Source organism: Pristiophorus japonicus, chromosome 1, assembly GCF_044704955.1.
Source record: "Pristiophorus japonicus isolate sPriJap1 chromosome 1, sPriJap1.hap1, whole genome shotgun sequence".
Taxonomy (NCBI): Eukaryota; Metazoa; Chordata; class Chondrichthyes; family Pristiophoridae; genus Pristiophorus; species Pristiophorus japonicus.
This window is the reverse complement of record NC_091977.1, coordinates 164,959,470-164,978,870: the sequence shown is the minus strand read 5'-3', so window position 1 is coordinate 164,978,870 and position 19,401 is coordinate 164,959,470. Positions and strand designations below refer to the sequence as shown.

The 19,401-nt window shown below is 43.5% G+C and overlaps 1 protein-coding gene across 3 annotated transcripts in view; it reads right to left on the bottom strand.

Moving 5' to 3' along the window:
- Window positions 1–19,401, bottom strand: part of chd1 (chromodomain helicase DNA binding protein 1) — a 260,522-nt gene that overhangs the window by 35,989 nt on the left and 205,132 nt on the right. For all 3 annotated transcript variants that reach the window (XM_070884355.1, XM_070884362.1, XM_070884360.1), the window contains 3 exons: window positions 15,463–15,612; window positions 14,976–15,124; window positions 1,254–1,350 (listed from right to left, as the gene is read on the bottom strand). In XM_070884355.1, coding sequence (XP_070740456.1) covers window positions 1,254–1,350; window positions 14,976–15,124; window positions 15,463–15,612 — 396 coding nt within the window. The remainder of the gene's footprint in view (window positions 1–1,253; window positions 1,351–14,975; window positions 15,125–15,462; window positions 15,613–19,401) is intronic.

Sequence of the window (19,401 nt, the reverse complement as noted above, 5' to 3'; positions counted from 1 at the left end):
AGAAGCATCCATAAAAGTGCTGCGCCTCCAAATTCTGATGAGGAGGGAGGCCTAGACTGTGTTCTCTCGTGTCCCACTCCCAGGATAATATGCAAACAATCATGAACCCTTTTGCAACAGCTTGCCTTCAATTTTGCATGGATTTAAAAAGATGCTGGTACTCTTTTAACCAGCCTCAGGAAAGGATTACACTCCACCTATCACCACTATTGGTGATCGCATGCTTCAGGATATGGTCAGATTCACCATCTGGGTAGCACCCTGTCGAGAGAAGTTCATATCAATACAGAAGCATCTTGCAGAATTGCCAAAAGCTAGCTTTGCTTTGGCAAACTACGTGAGCGGCTCTGGAACATATGAAGCACCAGCTTGCAGAAAAAGTTCAAGTCTACAGGGATGTTGTTCTGATCACATTGCTTTATGTTTATGAAGCTCGGTCAACATGTCCACACCACATTAAGAAACTGCATCACTTAACTAAGCTGTCTGGGACGAGTAATGAAGATCCCGTACAGCGAAGTTCTTAAACAAAGTTTGCATGCCAAGCATAGATGCTCTGATTACGAAGTCATGGTTACGCTGGTCAGGTCATGTGGTGCAAATGCCTGATGGACGAATCCCGATTTTTTACGGTGCATTGACAACTGGGAATCAATCTCATGGTCGACAGCGAGAGAGATATAAAGACTGTTTAAAAGTGACTCTGAAACAGTGCAACAAGACCTGTTCACAAGTAGGAACAACTTGGTCAAGATAAGAAAGCATGCCGAAAAACCGTCCATGAAGACAACTTTTACTACGAGACCAGTCGCAATGATGATGCCAAATGTAAATTCCAGCTGAGGAAGTCTCGTCTGAAAAACCTGGTGTATCCAGGATCCACTGTTCACTCTGACACTCATTCCAAGCAAAAATCAGTCTCATCATTCATCAAAGAACTCACTGCAGAATGAGAGATATTTTGCCTGTCTTCTTTGATGCCGAAGGATTACCGATTGGGTAGCAAACATAAACTTCTGATTTCAAGAAACTCAGATCGGCTTACAAGAGAGATCTGTAACGCTAACTTGAGATTGACGAGGATAGATCCGAGATTTTTAAAGAAAGACACAGAAATGACAACCAACCAGTGAACATGCCATGAATGAAGTAAGGAGAAATTCCAGCGGTTTGATTAACTAATTTTTTTTAAATGTCAATTTCAGAAATGCATTGTGTGAGTGTACAAAAGGTCATCTTAATGGTTTAGCTACCTGTGGTTCTTGTTCCTCTCCTTCTGGTTCTTTGAAAAGTTCCTCAGCTCCAAACTTCAGGATAGCTGCCAGTTCTTCTTTATTAAAAGGAGTAGAACTGAAATTAGAAGAGAAAAGCCAGATAAAGTGCTACTTCTTAATCACAATCCTAAGTGTGAGCACACTGGACAGATTCAAAAATAAATTGAAATTCTGCAATCTGAAACACTTATCTCTGCGGTTGAGTACCACAGATACAGGTGAAATGATTCCTACAAGTTTTTTTTACTGCATTTACAAAGATGGCGTCTTCATCCAAGTAAAATGAAGGAATCCAGTTGATCAACATTTAAAAATACTAATTTACAGTGCATTCATGTTTTTTTTATATACAACTTTGAGTTTTGAAACATTTTTACAATTTGTATAAGACAGAACAAAAAATTACATTAAAGAAAAACATTCTGAAATAATTTTGTATGTATCATGAATCTGTGAGCATCTTATTAATGTAAACATATTAAAAAATAGAAACTTAAATTCTCTGTTTTTTCATTGGAAAATGGTACACACAGGATCAAAAATGTATTGCTCTTTTTGCAATGGTGAGCTTTTAGCTATACCACACTGGTTAAGAAGATACAACTACATAATGTACAGCCTGCTCTCAAATACATCAGCATATCGAGATCAATAACCAGATGGGGGAGGTTATTCTAACACTGCATATATGCTCAGTTTAACAAAAGAAAATCCAATCTTCAAAGTTCCTTATCCTTATGTATTAGAGAAACTTTAAATGGAATATTAAAGTTTAACCAAAGCAGAACACCAGAGAGTACTTTCAAAGGGATTTTGTCTGGAAACTGCTGACAGTACCAATATGGTCACTAGAGTTTCAATAAAATGTAATACAGTGGGTGCATGAAACCTTCATACTGTGCCAAGCTGGACTGTGGAAAACATCCACCAGTACAAATGCAGAAGCTATTCTTCTAAACTTAGGCTTTTGAGCGGCGTAAAACTACAGTCAAGAAGCTAGAAGACTCTCTAAGGGTGGCAACAATGTGATGGCTTAACAGAATTGATTTAAGTGGAATTATTCCAATAGTGTATTTGTGCCCGAATCTGTGCCGGACTGGTACTAAAATATATATATTTTTTTTGATCAGTAATAGTGATTTTTTAAACATACTTGGTTATACAACTCTAGCCTGCCACTGTAACAACGATAGTAAAATATGAGCTCTGGCCAAACAACACAATTATTTGGATAGTTTATGGCAATTATATTCTGCAAAATTATACTTTGCATTGAAATATATTACAACCACTACAGACATTTTTTTTTAAACACATATGTAAGTCTGAGATGAACATAAGAACAAAAGAAATAGGAGCAGGAGTAGGCCATTTGGCCCCTCGAGCCTGCTCCGCCATTCAATAAGATCATGGCTGATCTGATCCTGGCCTCAAGTCCACTTCCCCACCCGCTCCTCATAACCCTCGATTCCCTTATCTTTCAAAAATCTGTCTATCGCCTCCTTAAATACATTCAATGACCCAACTTCCATAGCTCTCAGAGAATTCCGAAGATTCACAATCTTCTTGAGAAGAAATTCCTCCTCATTTCCATTTTAAATGGGCGACCCCTTATTCTGAAACTATGCCCCCTAGTTCTAGATACCCCCACGAGGGGAAACATCCACTCTGCTTTTACCGTGTCAAGCCCTCTCAGAATCTTATACGTTTCAATAAGATCCCCTCTCATTCTTCTAAACTCCAATGAGTATAGGCCCAACCTGCTCAACCTTTCTTCATATGACAACCTCTTCATCTCAGGAATCAACCTCATGAACCTTCTCTGAACAGCCTCTACTGCAAGTATATCCTTCCTTAAATAAGGAGCCCAAACCTGTACGCAGTACTCCAGGTGTGGTCTTACCAATACCCTGTACAGTTTGTAGCAGGACTTCCCTACTTTTATACTCCATTCCCCTTGCAATAAAGGCCAACACTCCATTTGCCTTCCTAATTACTTGCTGTACCTAAATGCTAACTTTTTGTATTTCATGTACAAGGACCCCCAGATCCCTCTGTACCACCGCATTTGGTAATCTCTCCCCATTTAAATAATAATTTTATTTTTCCTACCAAAGTAGATAATTTCCCACATTATACTCCATCTGCCAAATTTTTGCCCACTCACTTAGCCTGTCTATATCCCTTTGTAGATTCTTTGCGTCCTCCACACAACTATCTTTCCCACCAATCTTTGTATCGTCAGCAAATTTGGCTACATTACACTTGGTCCCTTCATCCAAGTCATTAATCTAAATAGTCGAGGCCCCAGCATTGATCCTTGTGGCACCCCACTAGTTAAAGTTTGCCAAACTAAAAATGACCCATTTATCCCGATTCTCTGTTTTCTGTTAGCTAGCCAATCCTCGATCCATGCTAATATATTACCCCACAACCCCGTGAGCTTTTTTCTTGTGCGGTAACCTTATCTGTGGCACCTTATCGAATGCTTTCTGGAAATCCAAATACACCACATCCACTGGTTCCCCCTTATCCACCCTGCTCGTTACATCCTCGAAGAACTCCAGCAAATTTGTCAAACATGATTTCCCTTTCATAAAACCATGCTGACCCTGTATTATAATTTTCTAAATGATGAACTCCAGCATTTTCCCAATGACAGACGTTAGGCTAACTGGTCTATAGTTTCCTGCTTTCGGTCTCCCTCCTTTCTTAAATAGGGGCGTTACATGCGGTTTTCCAGTCCGCTCGGATCTCGCCAGAATCCAGGGAATTTTGGTAATTACAACTAATGCATCCACTAGCTCTGCAGCCACCTCTTTTAAGACTTTTGGATGCAGGCCATCAGGTCCAGGGGATTTGTCCACCAATGAGTTTCATTACTGTGGAGCATTGTACAAGGAGAAAACAAATGGGGCAATTTTTAACTGCCAGTCGACAGTTTCTTGCCCATTACGAGCAATTCAAAAATTAAAATTAAAATCAGTGATGGTGGTGGTGTGGGGGGCAACTTAGCCACCCTATTGATGCCCAAGGCCCACGATACAATTTTCAGGTGGTCCTGTAAGTGAGCAAGCTGCATGCCCACCTGTTTGCTTAAGTATGTAAATTGAGGTCTCACGCCAGTTATAGGACTCAGTTTGTAATTTTCAGGTACAAATCAGCAGAGCGTTCACTGGGCATGTTCTTCACATTTTTGTACCAAAGTGTTGAGTGACCTGACCAGCGGTTCTTACAAGGATCACATGAGGCCGTGCAAAAATCAACTAAAGACATTTTTAATTTTAATTTTTGCAGGGCAGAAGAGGAGAAGTGCCCATTTTGAGCCCCAAAAAATACACCACCCATGCTGGCCCATGAAAGATTCCTCCTGGGATCGCCGTTCCCCCGTGATACAACAGCCAGCTCAGTACGAGAGGCAGTCAATTTTCCACCCTTCCACAACTGGCGAGTGACAGCAGGGTGCTCGTCAGTGTCATTTTAATGAGTAACAAACTCTATGCTGGCTTCAGCAGACAGTATGACCACTCCCCAAACTTTGCAGCCATTTTGGGCAGAAGCCGAAAATCACCCACAGTGAATCAGTAATTCATGACATTGGGAAACATTCTAAAGGACTGCAACATTTATTCAGAACAAGGATAAAGGTGACCCATTTGTACACACCCTCCAGAGTTACTACAAACCCTTGGCCATTCTCAAAAGAGATGGGAAATTCTCCGGGTACCCTGACCAACATTTATCTCTAAACCAATACCACGAAAAACAGATTATCTGGTCATTTATCTTACTGCTGTTTGTGGAACCTTTAGGCAAATTGGCTGCCACAACAGTGACTACACACCAAAAGTACTTCATAAAACAAGTTCCTTCTTTTCATTACACAACCAGTAGTAATTGCAGAATCCCAATACTAGTAAAGTAAAAGCCAAAATATCATGCATCGGCTACCATCGAGAAAGAGTGCTCTTTCTTGTCACTATACAAAGTGAATCATAACATAACAGAAGAAATAGAAGCAGGAATAGGCCATATGGCCCCTCGAGCCTGCTCCGCCATTTAATACGATCATGGCTGATCCGATCATGGAATCAGGGCCACTTACCCGCCCGCTCCTCATAACCCCTTATCGGTTAAGAAACTGTCTATTTCTGTCTTAAATTTATTCAATGTCCCAGCTTCAAAAGCTCGCTGAGGCAGCGAATTCCACAGATTTACAACCTTTAGAGAAGAAATTCCTTATTATAAAGCAGCCCCTTATTCTAAGATCATGCCCTCTAGTTCTAGTCTCCCCGATCAGTGGAAACATCCTCTCTGCATCCACCTTGTCAAATCTCCTCAGGGGCCCCAAATTTTGGAGCTCGAATTCAGCTTGGCGCAGCGCGCACATCACAGCAGGGGGGGGGGGGGGGGGCGGAGCCAGACACTCGCGGCGATTCTCTAAGCAGTGGGGGGGCGGGTCTAATTCAAATGAGCCAACGTCGTGCCGGCAACCCTGCGCGTGCGTGTTGGAGCGTGCGCGCACACAGTGTGAAACAAACATTGGCACTCGGCCATTTTTAAAGGGACTGGAGAAAAAGTGAAGATTTGTCTCTTAGACCCCTGGAAAGGCTTGTAATTTAATTTTTGTGTGTGAGGGAGTGCTTTTAGCAGCACTGTTGAATAAATCACCTGCTGAAATCAGTAAGCTCAGCTTTTCACTGCTAAACTTGCAGAACCGGTGCTGCATTGGTGTATGCAAATTAAGGACTGTGTGTTTTGAGAAATAAGAGTGCCAATTCAACTTTGCAATGGATCAACGTCCACCAAGAACAAAGAATTTCTTGCATGAGGAAGTGGAGATATTAGTCAACGTCATTGAGCAGAGATGGCAGGAGCCAGATACCAGCAACAGAGGTCGCATAAAAGTGCCACCAAAAGAAATGAAGAAACAGTGGAACCAAGTTGCAGAAGATTACTGCGCAGTGGTGCATACCATGAGATCTGGAAGCCAGTGTAAAAAGAAATGGCACGACCTTGGTCAAGTAGTTAGTGTAAGTAATATTTTCCATTTTTAATGTAATCGTAATTGTAACGTGACTATCTGTATGTCCCACCTTGCAGAAAGACGCACTCTGTAAAAAGTTATATTTTACTCTTTGCAGAAGAAATTGGCCCACAGCAAAAGGGAGGCAACTCACAGGAAGAGGCGTGCCCAATCTGCATCCACTGACACCCTTGGAACAGAGGGTAGCTGCTATGATGAGTCGTACATGGAGTAAAGCAATCAGTGCAGCACAAGCTGGGCCCGCACGCGAGGAAGAGGGCAAGTCCTGAAAATGCATCGTGGCCTGCTGCCTGGCCTGCTATGTGTGAGAGCACTCATGCCACCCACCCGGCCCCCTCCCTTGCTGTTAAACATTTGACTGTTCTGATGTAGTTTGCAGAACATGATGATGATGATGACGATGCTGCTGCTGCTACCAACCCTGAGGATCCTGAAGATACAGAACAAGAACCAGTACAACCAGCTGCGGACGAACCAGACTGGATGATGGCAGTGATGACTGAAATGTCTGCAGGGGGGAGCTTCCAAATTAATGTTTATGAGCCCCCATCAAGGGGCATCAGAGTTTCAACCCCTAGCATAGGTCTTGGTTCCACCTTCCATGGTTTCGCTTCCGATGTTGCGGGTCCCAGTGGTGCTGCTGGTATAATGCAGCATTCTACAGTCAGTGCACTACCGTACCAGCCTGCGCCTCCCTCTCGCATAGGTTCTGGTTCCACCTACTATGGTTTTGATTCCAACGCTGCGGGTCCCAGTGCTGCTGCTGATATCATGGAGCAGTTTACACCCATTCGTCCAACATCGCAGCCCATAGCTCGCACTCGAGTGCTGTCGTCTGGGACACCGAGCACACCACCATCCCAGCCCGAGCCTCTCTCTCTCTAGTACTGCTGTCTGCAACACAGAGCGTCCCACAGTCCCAGCCCGCGCCTCCCAGTGTAGTGGTGCCACAAGGCAGAGGAGAAGGAGATTGGAGACACGCTCTCCTGAGATGCAGCGTGCAACAGATGCAGATCAGGTTGTGGCATTGGGTATGGAGACCAATGAGCTTACCCGATCACTCATCGGTGGCGTCAGTGCAGTGGGTGAAGAGTTGACGGTCCCGACGGGAGAAATAGCAGTAATGACACGGGAACTTAGGGAGGGAATGTCCGAGGGAGTGCAATCGACGGCACAGGCTGTCAGGGAGGGCATGCAAATGACGGCACAGGCCATCAGGAAGGGCATGCAAGTGTCGGCAGAGGCCGTCAGGGAGGGCCTGGTTGAGGTAGCTGCTGTAATAAGGGCACACAGCCCGGCCAATCAAATGACACCCCCATGAGGAAGTGAGCATTCACTGAGATATGGATGAGACATGGTTGCAGCCTTTCTTTGCTGCTTTTGTTCTTGTTCTTGTTCTTGATGTAGCTGTAGTAGCGTTTTTCAAATTGAAATTGTTTTGTAAGTTTTGTAACTTTACAACTTAAGTGATCTCAGGGTTTTCAAGTGATCTTATAGTGTAAATGCTCTCACATTCTGTAACTTATTTAATTTTGCATCTAAAAAGTGATCTTGAAGTTTAAGTGATCTTAGAGTGTAAAATTTTTCACATAGAAAGTGTTTTGTAACTTTTGTAACTTTACAAGTTTATAAGTGATCTTAAAGTTTTTAAATGATCTTCTAGAGTCATATTAAAAAGTATAGTTTGATACAACAAATATTTTATTACGGTGACGTTAACTTTTCAATAAAATATTTTTTCATTAAAACTGTTTCATGTTCCACTAACACAACACAACGTAGGAACAACTGCAAAGAATTAACATGTTCATGCGCAACAGTGGTCGCAGAGCCTTCAGGCATCAGTAGTTGATGCGTTCACGGATGAGCTGCTGGCGCAGGGCTCGAGCAATCGTTAAAGGGGCACGATGGACGGCCCTCCTCCGACCTCGTGCTCCGGCATCAGGCACTTGCATGCTTTCCTGATCGTCGTTATCATCCACATCCTGCTCTTCCGTAATACTATCATCATGCACTGGACCCTCACGTGGGTCTTCTGGTTCCACTACCAGCTCCTTCTGCCTCATGATGGCTAAGTTATGAAGCATGCAGCACACAACAGTGAAGTGACCGACAATCTGAGGAGAGTCTAGCAACTGTCCTCCGGAATGGTCCAGGCATCGGAATCGCTGTTTCAATATGCCAATGGTCCTCTCAATGATGCTGTGTGTCGCAATGTGCACCATGTTGTATTGATGGTCAGCTTCTGTCCGTGTCACGCGTAGGGGTGTCATGAGCCAGGTGGTCAGGCCGTACCCTTTGTCTCCCAGTAGCCAGCTCTGCCCTTCTGGCTGCTGCTCAAACATGTCAGATATAACGCTGCCGCGTAGGATGAACGCATCGTGGGTGCTGCCAGGGTATCTCGCATCGACTGACATGATGCGCTGCTTGTCGTCATACATGAGCTGCACATTGATAGAGTGGAAACCTTTCCTATTTCGGTACTGCTCAGAATCCTCCACAGGTGCTCGCAAGGCTATGTGGGTACAATCAATGCAGCCCTGTACCTTTGGGAAGCCGGCAATCCTGAAGAAGCCCACAGCCCTCTCATGGATCACTTGTGCGGTCATTGGGAACTTGATGAAGTCATTCCTTTGCGCATACAGTGCAGCCGTGAGCTGGTAAATGCAGGCATGTATTGCACGTTGAGAGATGGCACACACATCTCCAGTTGTAGCCTGAAACGATCCCGAGGCATAGAAAGAAAGTGCAGCTGTTACCTTCACTGCAACAGACAGGGCAGTTGACGTTCTGCTTCTGGGCTGCAAATCTGCTCTCACCATATCACAGATCTCAGTGACAACTTCTCTGCGAAAACGTAGCCTTTTCACACAATCAGCCTCGCTCATGTCCAGGTACGAGCACCTGGCTCGATATTGTCGACGTGGGTAAGGTCTCCTTGCCCATCAACCTACGGGCTATGACGTTCCTGGTGCGGTGAGCTCTAATCAATTCTCTCCTATGCAGTGAATTGATGGTGAACCATTGCATAATACGTGGTGTTGACAATGCAGCACCCATTCTGCAAATTTAAATATAAAACTGTCTATGTGGCTGCCTCCCCCTGTCCAAATGGCCTCAGTCCCCTCACAGCTCGAAGGCTGCTGCTGTATCTTCAGCTGCAGTCGAGCCACTGACGCCGCCCCTAAAGCGTGGCCGAATGGCCTCAACCCCCTTGGAAAGCAGCGTGCGTGTTGATTCTTCGGTTGCTGGCCAGCCACTGACGCCACCCCTATCGCATGGCCGAATGGCCTCAATCCCCTTGGAAAACTGCGTGCATGCGTGTTGATTCTTCAGCTGCCGGCCAGCCACTAATGGAATGAAGGCCTGCCTGAAGCACCGCAGCTCAGCTCGAAGGCTGCTTGCTGCCACTGTTGGGGCTGCCGTCAAGACACTGAAGCCACACCCCTGCCTGTCTCCAACATGAAAGGCCTGTCTGAAGCACAGCAGCTCAAAGACTGCTGCTGTTTCACCACAGGTAGGAACATGGATTATTTAATCTTTTCTTTGCTTATAATTTTTTATTCAGGTTGGATTTATTTATATAATATTTGTATAAGTATAACTAAGGATTGATTGTAGAATTTAATGACTTCCCTTCGCACCCCCCCCCCCCAACTCACTACACCTAATTTGTAACCTACGCCTGATTTTCTAAAGTGTAGACAAGGTTTTTTCGAACATACAAAAATCTTCACTTACTCCATTCTAAGTTAGTTTGGAGTAAGTTTTCACTGCCTAAACTTTGAAAACAGGCGTAAGTGGCCGGACACGCCCCCTTTTGAAAAATAAATTCTGTTCCAAAGTGAAACTGTTCCTACTGACTAGAACTGGAGCAAACTAAATGCCAAGAATTCAAATTTCTAAGATACTCCATTCTAAACCAGTTGCTCCAAAAGAACAGGAGCAACTCAGGCCGAAACTTGGCCCCATAATCTTATACGTTTCGATAAGATCACCTCTCATTCTTCTGAATTCCAATGAGTAGAGGTCCAACCTACTCAACCTTCCCTCATAAGTCAACCCCCTCAACCTCGGAATAAACCTAGTGAACTTTCTCTGAACTGCCTCCAAAGCAAGTATATCCTTTCGTAAATATGGAAACCAAAACTGCACACAGTATTCCAGGTGTGGCCTCACCAATACCTTATATAGCTGTAGCAAGGTTTCCCTGCTTTTATCCCCTTTGCAATAAAGGCCAAGATTCCATTGGACTTCCTGAGCACTTGCCGTACCTGCATACTAACCTTTTGTGTTTCATGCACAAGTACCTCCAGGTCCCACTGTACTGCAGCACTTTGCAATTTTTCTCTATTTAAATAATAACTTGCTTTGATTTTTTTCTGCCAACGTGCATGACCTCACACTTTCCAACATTATACTCCATCTGTCAAATTTTTGCCCACTCACTTAGCCTGTCTATGTCCTTTTGCAGATTTTGTGTTTCCTCCTCACACATTGCTTTTCCTACCATCTTTGTATCATCAGCAAACTTGGCTATGTTACACTCGGTCCTTTCTTCCAAGTCGTTAATATAGATTGTAAATAGTTGGGGTCCCAGCACTGATCCCTGCAGCACCCCACTAGTTATTGATTGACAACCCGAGAATGAACCATTTATCCCGACTCTCTGCTTTCTGTTAATTAGCCAATCCACTATCCATGCCAATTACCCCCAACGCTGTGAACTTTTATCTTGTGCAGTAAACTTTTATGTGGCACCTTGTCAAATGCCCTTCTGGAAGTCCAAACACACCACATCCACTGGGTCCTCTTTATCCACCCTGTTCATTACATCCTCAAAGAATTCCAGAAAATTTGTCAAACATGGCTTCCCCTTCATAAATCCATGCCGACTCTGCCTGACCAAATGATGCTTTTCCAAATGTCCTGCCACTGCTTCTTTAATAATGGACTGCAACATTTTCCCAACCACAGATGTTAGGCTAACTGGTCTAGTTTCCTGCTTTTTGTCTGCCTCCTTTTTTAAATAGGAGCGTTACATTTACAGTTTTCCAATTTGCCGGGACCTCCCCAGAATCCAGGGAATTTTGGTAAATTATAACCAATACATCCACTATCCCTGCCGCTACTTCTCTTAAGACCCTAGGATGCAAGCCATCAGGTCCAGGAAATTTATCTGCTTTTAGTTCCATTATCTTACTGAGTACCACCTCCTTAGTGATTGTTATTGTGTTAAGTTCCTCCCCCATATAGCCCCTTGACTATCCACTGTTGGGATATTGTTTGTGTCCTCCACCGTAAAGACTGATACAAAATATTTGTTCAGAGTTTCTGCCATCTCCATGTTCCCTATTACTAATTCCCCGGTCTCCAAGAGACCAACATTTACTTTAGCCACTCTTTTCCTTTTTATATACCTATAGAAACTCTTGCTATCTGTTTTTATATTTCGCGCTAATTTGCTTTCATAGTCTACCTTCCTTTTCTTAATTACTTCTTTAATCATTCTTTGCTGGCTTTTAAAAGCTTCCCAATCTTCTGTCCTCCGACTAGTTTTGACCACTTTGTATGCCCTTGTTTTTAAATTGGATACCGTCCTTTATTTCTTTAGTTAGCCACAGATGGCTATCTTTTCTTTTACACCCTTTTCTCCTCACTGGAATATATTTTTCTTGAGAGTTGTGAAATATCTTACTGTTCATCAACCTTATAAAGTCTTACACTTGAATCTATTTTCCCAGTCCACTTTAGCCAACTCTGCCCTCATACCTTCATAGTCTCCTTCATTTAAGCTTAGTACGCTGGTTAGAGATCCAACTTTCTCACCCTCCATCTGAATTTGAAATCCAACCATGCTGTGATCACTCATTTCCAAGGGGATCCTTTACTAGGAGATCATAGAATAACACAGCACAGAAGGAGGCCATTCGGCCCATCGAGTCTGCGCCGACTCTTTCAAAGAGTAATCTAGTTAGCCCCACTCTCACGCTCTTTCCCCACATCCCAGCAACTTTTTTCTCCAATTCCCCTTTGAAGGCTACTGATGAATCTGTACCCACCACCCTATCAGGCAGTGCATTCCAAAGCCTAACCACTCGCTCCATAAAGTTGCTGCTTATGTTGCATCTGGCTCTTTTGCCAATCACCTTCCATTTGTGCCCTCTGGGTATTGACCTGTCAGCCATTGAAAACAGTTTCTCTTCATTTACTCTATCTAAATCCTTCATGATTTTAAACACATCTATCACATCTCCTCTTGGCCTTCTCTGCTTTAAGGCGAACAAACCGAGCTTTTCCAGTCAATCCACGTTAACTGCAATCCCTCATCCCTGGAACCATTCTAGTAAATCTCTTCTGTACCCTGTCCAAAATCTTCATGTACTTTTTTTTTTAAAGTGTGGTGCCCAGCATTGGACACAATACTCCAACTGGGACCAAACTAGTGTTTTCTATAGTTTTGGCATAACTTCCTGGCTTTTGTACTCAATGCCTCTATTTATAAAGTCCAGGATCAAAGATTTGCGTACAAACACCCCCAGGTCTCTCTCTTCTTGCACCCAATGTTCCCTCTAAGCTATGCGTATGCACGGCCGTGCAGTGATCTGCAATGTACCGCACAGGCTGCTCACAAGCTATTCCATCAGAAACACCATGCATGCGCAGAAATTTCAAGGGACCACAGAAATTAACGTGCCGCGCACAATAAAGTGCGGCTCAGAGGAAACATTGCTTGCACCAATGTTCCCTCTAAGCTGCGCGGCCGCACAGCTGTCTTCTGGTCCAGCACAGCCCAGGACCAGTTTATCCAATTAAAAATTTTGCACATGCACCGAAACTGTGAATAAAGGGGCCACGCACCCAAAAAATATTAGGCTTGACCACCTTTTAAACTTGTACCATTTAGCATGTTTTGTCTCTCCTCATTCTTCCTACCAAAATGTACCACCTCACACTTTTCTGCGTTGAATTTCATCTGCCATGTGTCTGCCCATTCCACCAGACTTTATGTTTTCTTGAAGTCGATTACTATTTTCCTGTTTACTACACTTCCAAGTTTCGTATCTTCTGCAAATTTAAAAATTGTGCTCTGTACCGACAAGTTCAAGTCATTAATGCATATTAAAAACAGCAGTGGGTCCCAGTATTTGGGATTTCTACTCCACTATATACCTTCCTCCTGTTTGAAAAAACAGCTCGGTTTTCTAACCTTTAGCCAATTTTGTATCCATGCTGCTTCTGCCCTTTTTATCCCATGGGCTTCAATTTTGCTAACAAGGCTAATAAGTGGTACTTTATCAAATGCCTTTTTAAAGTCCATATACACAACATGAACTGCACACTGCTCTCATCCACCCTCTGTTACCTCATCAAAAAACTCAATCAAGTTAGTCAAACACGATTTGCCCTGAATAAATCCATGCTGGCTCTCCTTTATTAGTCCATGTTTGTCTAAGTGGCTGTTAATGTTCTCCCAGATTATTGTTTCTAAAAGCTTCCCCATCACCGACGTTAAACTGACTGGCCTGTAATTGCCAGATTTATCCTTCATTTTTTGAAGGGATAACATTTGCAATCCTCTAGTTCTTTGAGACCACCCCTGTATCTAAGAAGGACTGGAAGATTGTGGCCAGCATCTCCACAACTTCCACCCTTACTTCCCTCAGCAATCTGATCGGATACATCCCACTCGGAAAGGGTGACTTAGCCACTTTAAGTACTGCCAGCCTTTCTAGTACCTCCTTTTCATGTATTTTTTAAAATCTTATCCAATATCCCGGCAACCTCCTTGTTTAACATAACTTTGGCAGAGTCCATTTCCTTGGCAAGCACCGATGCAAAGTACTTATTTAGTACCTTAGCCATGCCTTTTGCCTCCATCAATAGTTGTCCATTTTGGTCCTTAACCAGCCCCACCGCTCCTCTGACCCTTTTTACTGTTAATATGCCGATAGAGGATCTTTGGATTCCATTCTGTTAGCCAAGTGGAAAAAAATAACTCAAGCTCTGACCAAACACAGTGGGCCCAAAATTGCGGCTTTGCCGGGTGCGTATGACATGCGCACACACCCGGCGCGGCCTCGCAAATGCCGGTTCTTGGGACGCGATGCGCATGTGCTGAAAACCAACTTTTCCAATCTGTCCAATGCATCCCCGCAGGAAGGACATCCGCAGGGCAGAGGACTCTTGCCCAGCGAATGTCCTTCAAACTCTTATGCCTGGTTTCCATAGATGTTTCTTTGTAGGAAATTTGAATTTTCTTTTGGTTCTGGTTTTGGCCTCCCAACTTTTGGCCAAAAGCAATTCATTATGTGAAGTGCTTTAAACATTAATGCTATGTTCAATTCAAGTATTTCTTTTTAGAAATTAAAACAATTAATTATGATCATTTTTCTAAAATACTGGGAAACCTAGGTTCAGGGCGAAGGCCCATATTGTGGGTCACCAACAAAGTTGAATAATAAAAGACAGGAAGTAGGTATTAAGTGACTCCATGATTAGGCTTTAAGAATCTGCAAAAATGGGAGATTTCTTCCTTTCTCGGTGAATTTTTAGTGCATGAAGACATCCTAATAACATTTAATAAATTACTTTTTTTAGCTACTTGTTCTAATACCATAAATTATATGCCCCAGGAAGATGTAGTTACGTACTTTGTAGGATTGGAGCCAGTGTGCAGCACAGTTTTCCCTGTTGTATCCATTCGCTGTATAACAAGGTGATCCAGCACCATCTTCTTCTTTGCTCTTTCAATGATCTCTTCTTCTACTGTCCCTTTTGTAACTAGCCGATATATATTAACCTGAAAGACAAATTATGCCCATTACATCCTCTTGAATAAATTTTGAATAAAACTTTTAAATTCACGAAGATGGTGGACAAAAAGAAAAGTTCAGATAAAATCACTGAAGTTTCTAAAGATGGTGCATCTTTGATTTGACGTAAAGCTACTTTTGAGTTTGGAGTAGGATTTTTTTTAAATGAGTGAAAGGAAATTGTGCGTAAATATTTATGGAGAACTTTTAGAAGTTAACAAATTGTATTCAAAATGGTTATAATTAAGTCCCACTACAATGTTGATCATAAACATTAACATGAAGTAAAATACTGTACTTTGACCAGTAACAGGGAAATAGTTACCTGTTTTTTCTGACCAATTCTGTGAGCTCTTGCTTGCGCCTGTAAATCATTCTGTGGATTCCAGTCTGAATCAAAAATAACTACAGTGTCTGCAGATGCCAGGTTAATACCCAACCCTCCCGCTCTGGTTGACAGTAGAAAGCAGAAGTCCTATAGACAGAAAGAGACAAATTCCTAAAACATAGATTCTTTACAATAGTGCATCAAAAACATGCTCTCTCCCAGTAACCAAAAAGGTAAAAATTATATTCATACATTATACTCTCATTTTTGAATAGCTACAACCAGTGTATATACATTTCAGCAAAGCATTTGATAAGGTCTCACATGGCAGGCTGGTCACGAAAGTAAAAGCCGATGGGATCCAGGGCAAAGTGGCAAGTTGGATCCAAAATTGGCTCGGAGGCAGGAAGCAAAGGGTAATGGTTGATGGGTGTTTTTGTGAATGGAAGGCTGTATCCAGTGGGGTTTCCTTGCTTTTTGTGGGAAATATCAATGACTTGGATGTAAATGTTGGTGGTATGATTAAAGAAGTTCGCAGATGACACTAAAATAGGCTGTGTGGTTGATAAAGAAGAAGAAAGCTGCAGATTGCAGGAAGATATCAGTACACTGGTCAGTTGGGCAGAACAGTGGCAAATGGAATTCAATCCGAGTAAGTACGAGGTAATGCATTTGGGGAGGTCTAACAATGCAAGGGAATACACATTAAATGTACAACACTGAAAAGTGTAGAGGTAACAAAGGGACCTTGGAGTGCAGGTCCACAGATCCTTGAAGGTAGCAGGCCATAAGGTGATTAAGAAGGCATATGGAATACTTGCCTTTACATAACATGAGAATTAGGCCATCTAGCCCCTCGAGCCTGCTCCGCCATTCAATAAGATCATGGCTGATCTGGCCGTGGACTCAGCTCCACTTGCCGCCCTCTCCCCGTAACCCTTAATTCCCTTATTGGTTAAAAATCTATCTGTGACTTGAATACATTAAGATGGATTGCAAAAGTTTCTATAGATATGTAAAGAGAAAAAGATTAGTAAAGACAAACGTAGGTCCCCTGCAGTCAGAATCAGGGGAAGTCATAACGGGGAACAAAGAACTGGCGGACCAATTGAACAAGTTCGGTATTCACTGAGGAGGACACAAACAACCTTACGGATATAAAAGGGGTCGGAGGGTCTAGTAAGGAGGAGGAATTGAGGGAAATCCTTATTAGTCGGGAAACTGTGTTGGGGAAATTGATGGGATTGAAGGCCGATAAATCCCCAGGGCCTGATGGACTGCATCCCAGAGTACTTAAGGAGGTGGCCTTGGAAATAGTGGATGCATTGACAGTCATTTTCCAACATTCCATTGACTCTGGATCAGTTCCTATGGAGTGGAGGGTAGCCAATGTAACCCCACTTTTTAAAAAAGGAGGGAGAGAGAAAACAGGGAATTATAGACCGGTCAGCCTGACATCGGTAGTGGGTAAAATGATGGAATCAATTATTAAGGATGTCATAACAGTGCATTTGGAAAGAGGTAATATGATAGGTCCAAGTCAGCATGGATTTGTGAAAGGGAAATCATGCTTGACAAATCTTCTGGAATTTTTTGAGGATGTTTCCAGTAGAGTGGACAAGGGAGAACCAGTTGATGTGGTATATTTGGACTTTCAGAAGGCTTTCGACAAAGTCCCACACAAGAGATTAATGTGAAAAGTTAAAGCACATGGGATTGGGGGTAGTGTGCTGGCATGGATTGAGAACTGGTTGTCAGACAGGAAGCAAAGAGTAGGAGTAAATGGGGACTTTTCAGAATGGCAGGCAGTGACTAGTGGGGTACCGCAAGATTCTGTGCTGGGGCCCCAGCTGTTTACACTGTACATTAATGATTTAGACGAGGGGATTAAATGTAGTATCTCCAAATTTGCGGATGACACTAAGTTGGGTGGCAGTGTGAGCTGCGAGGAGGATGCTATGAGGCTGCAGAGCGACTTGGATAGGTTAGGTGAGTGGGCAAATGCATGGCAGATGAAGTATAATGTGGATAAATGTGAGGTTATGCACTTTGGTGGTAAAAACAGAGAGACAGACTATTATCTGAATGGTGACAGATTAGGAAAAGGGGAGGTGCAAAGAGACCTGGGTGTCATGGTACATCAGTCATTGAAGGTTGGCATGCAGGTACAGCAGGCGGTTAAGAAAGCAAATGGCATGTTGGCCTTCATAGCGAGGGGATTTGAGTACAGGGGCAGGGAGGTGTTGCTACAACTGTACAGGGCCTTGGTGAGGCCACACCTGGAGTATTGTGTACAGTTTTGGTCTCCTAACCTGAGGAAGGATATTCTTGCTATTGAGGGAGTGCAGCGAAGGTTCACCAGACTGATTCCCGGGATGGCGGGACTGACCTATCAAGAAAGACTGGATCAACTGGGCTTGTATTCACTGGAGTTCAGAAGAATGAGAGGGGACCTCATAGAAACGTTTAAAATTCTGACGGGTTTAGACAGGTTAGATGCAGGAAGAATGTTCCCAATGTTGGGGAAGTCCAGAACCAGGGGACACAGTCTAAGGATAAGGGGGAAGCCATTTAGGACCGAGATGAGGAGGAATTTCTTCACCCAGAGAGTGGTGAACCTGTGGAATTCTCTACCACAGAAAGTTGTTGAGGCCAATTCACTAAATATATTCAAAAAGGAGTTAGATGAAGTCCTTACTACTAGGGGAATCAAGGGGTATGGTGAGAAAGCAGGAGTGGGGTACTGAAGTTGCATGTTCAGCCATGAACTCATTGAATGGCGGTGCAGGCTAGAAGGGCCGAATGGCCTACTCCTGCACCTATTTTCTATGTTTCTATGTTTCTATTCAATGAGCTAGCCTCAACTGCTTCCTTGGGCAGAGAATTCCACAGATTCACAACCCTCTGGGAGAAGAAATTCCTTCTCAACTCGATTTCAAATTGGCTCCCCCGTATTTTGAGGCTGTGCCCCCTAGTTCTAGTCTTCCCTACCAGTGGAAACAACCTCTCTGCCTCAATCTTGTCTATCCCATTCATGATTTTAAATGTTTCTATAAGATCGCCCCTCATCCTTCTGAACTCCCAACGAGTAAAGACCCAGTCTACTCAATCTATCATCATAAGGTAACCCCCTCATCTCCGGAATCAGCCTAGTGAATCGTCTCCGTACCCCGTCCAAAGCCAGTATATCCTTCCTTAAGTAAGGTGACCAAAACTGCACTCCAGGTGCGGCCTTACCAATACCCTATACAGTTGCAGCAGGACCTCCCTGCTTTTGTACTCCATCCCTCTCGCAATGAAGGCCAACATTACATTCGCCTTCCTGATGGCCTGCTGCACCTGCAAACTAACTTTTTGGGATTCATGCACAAGGACCCCCAGGTCCCTCTGCACCTCAGCATGTTGTAATTTCTCCCCATTCAAATAATATTCCCTTTTACTGTTTTATTTCCCAAGGTGGATGACCTCACACTTTCCTTTATTAGTCGAGGTTTGGAATACAAGGATGTTATGCTTGAACTGTATAAAACATTGGTTAGGCCACAGCTGGAGTACTGTGTGCAGTTCTGGTCACCACATTACAGGAAAGATGTGACTGCACTGAAAAGGGTGCAGAGGAGATTTACAAGAACGTTGCCTGGACTGGAGAATTTTAGCTATGAGGAAAGATTGGAGATGAGGGGTCTGTTTTCTTTGGAACTGAGGAGGCTGCGGGGAGACAAGATTGAGGTGTATAACATTATGAGGGGCCTGGATAGAGTTGATAGGAAGGACCTGTTTCCCTTGGCGGAGGGATTAACAACCAGGGGGTAAAGATTTAAAGTAAATGGGGGGTGGTTTAGAGGAGATATGAGGGGAAATTTCTTCACCCAGAGGGTGGTGGGGGTCTGGAACTCACTGCCTGAAAGGGTGGTAGAGGCAGAAACCCTCACCACA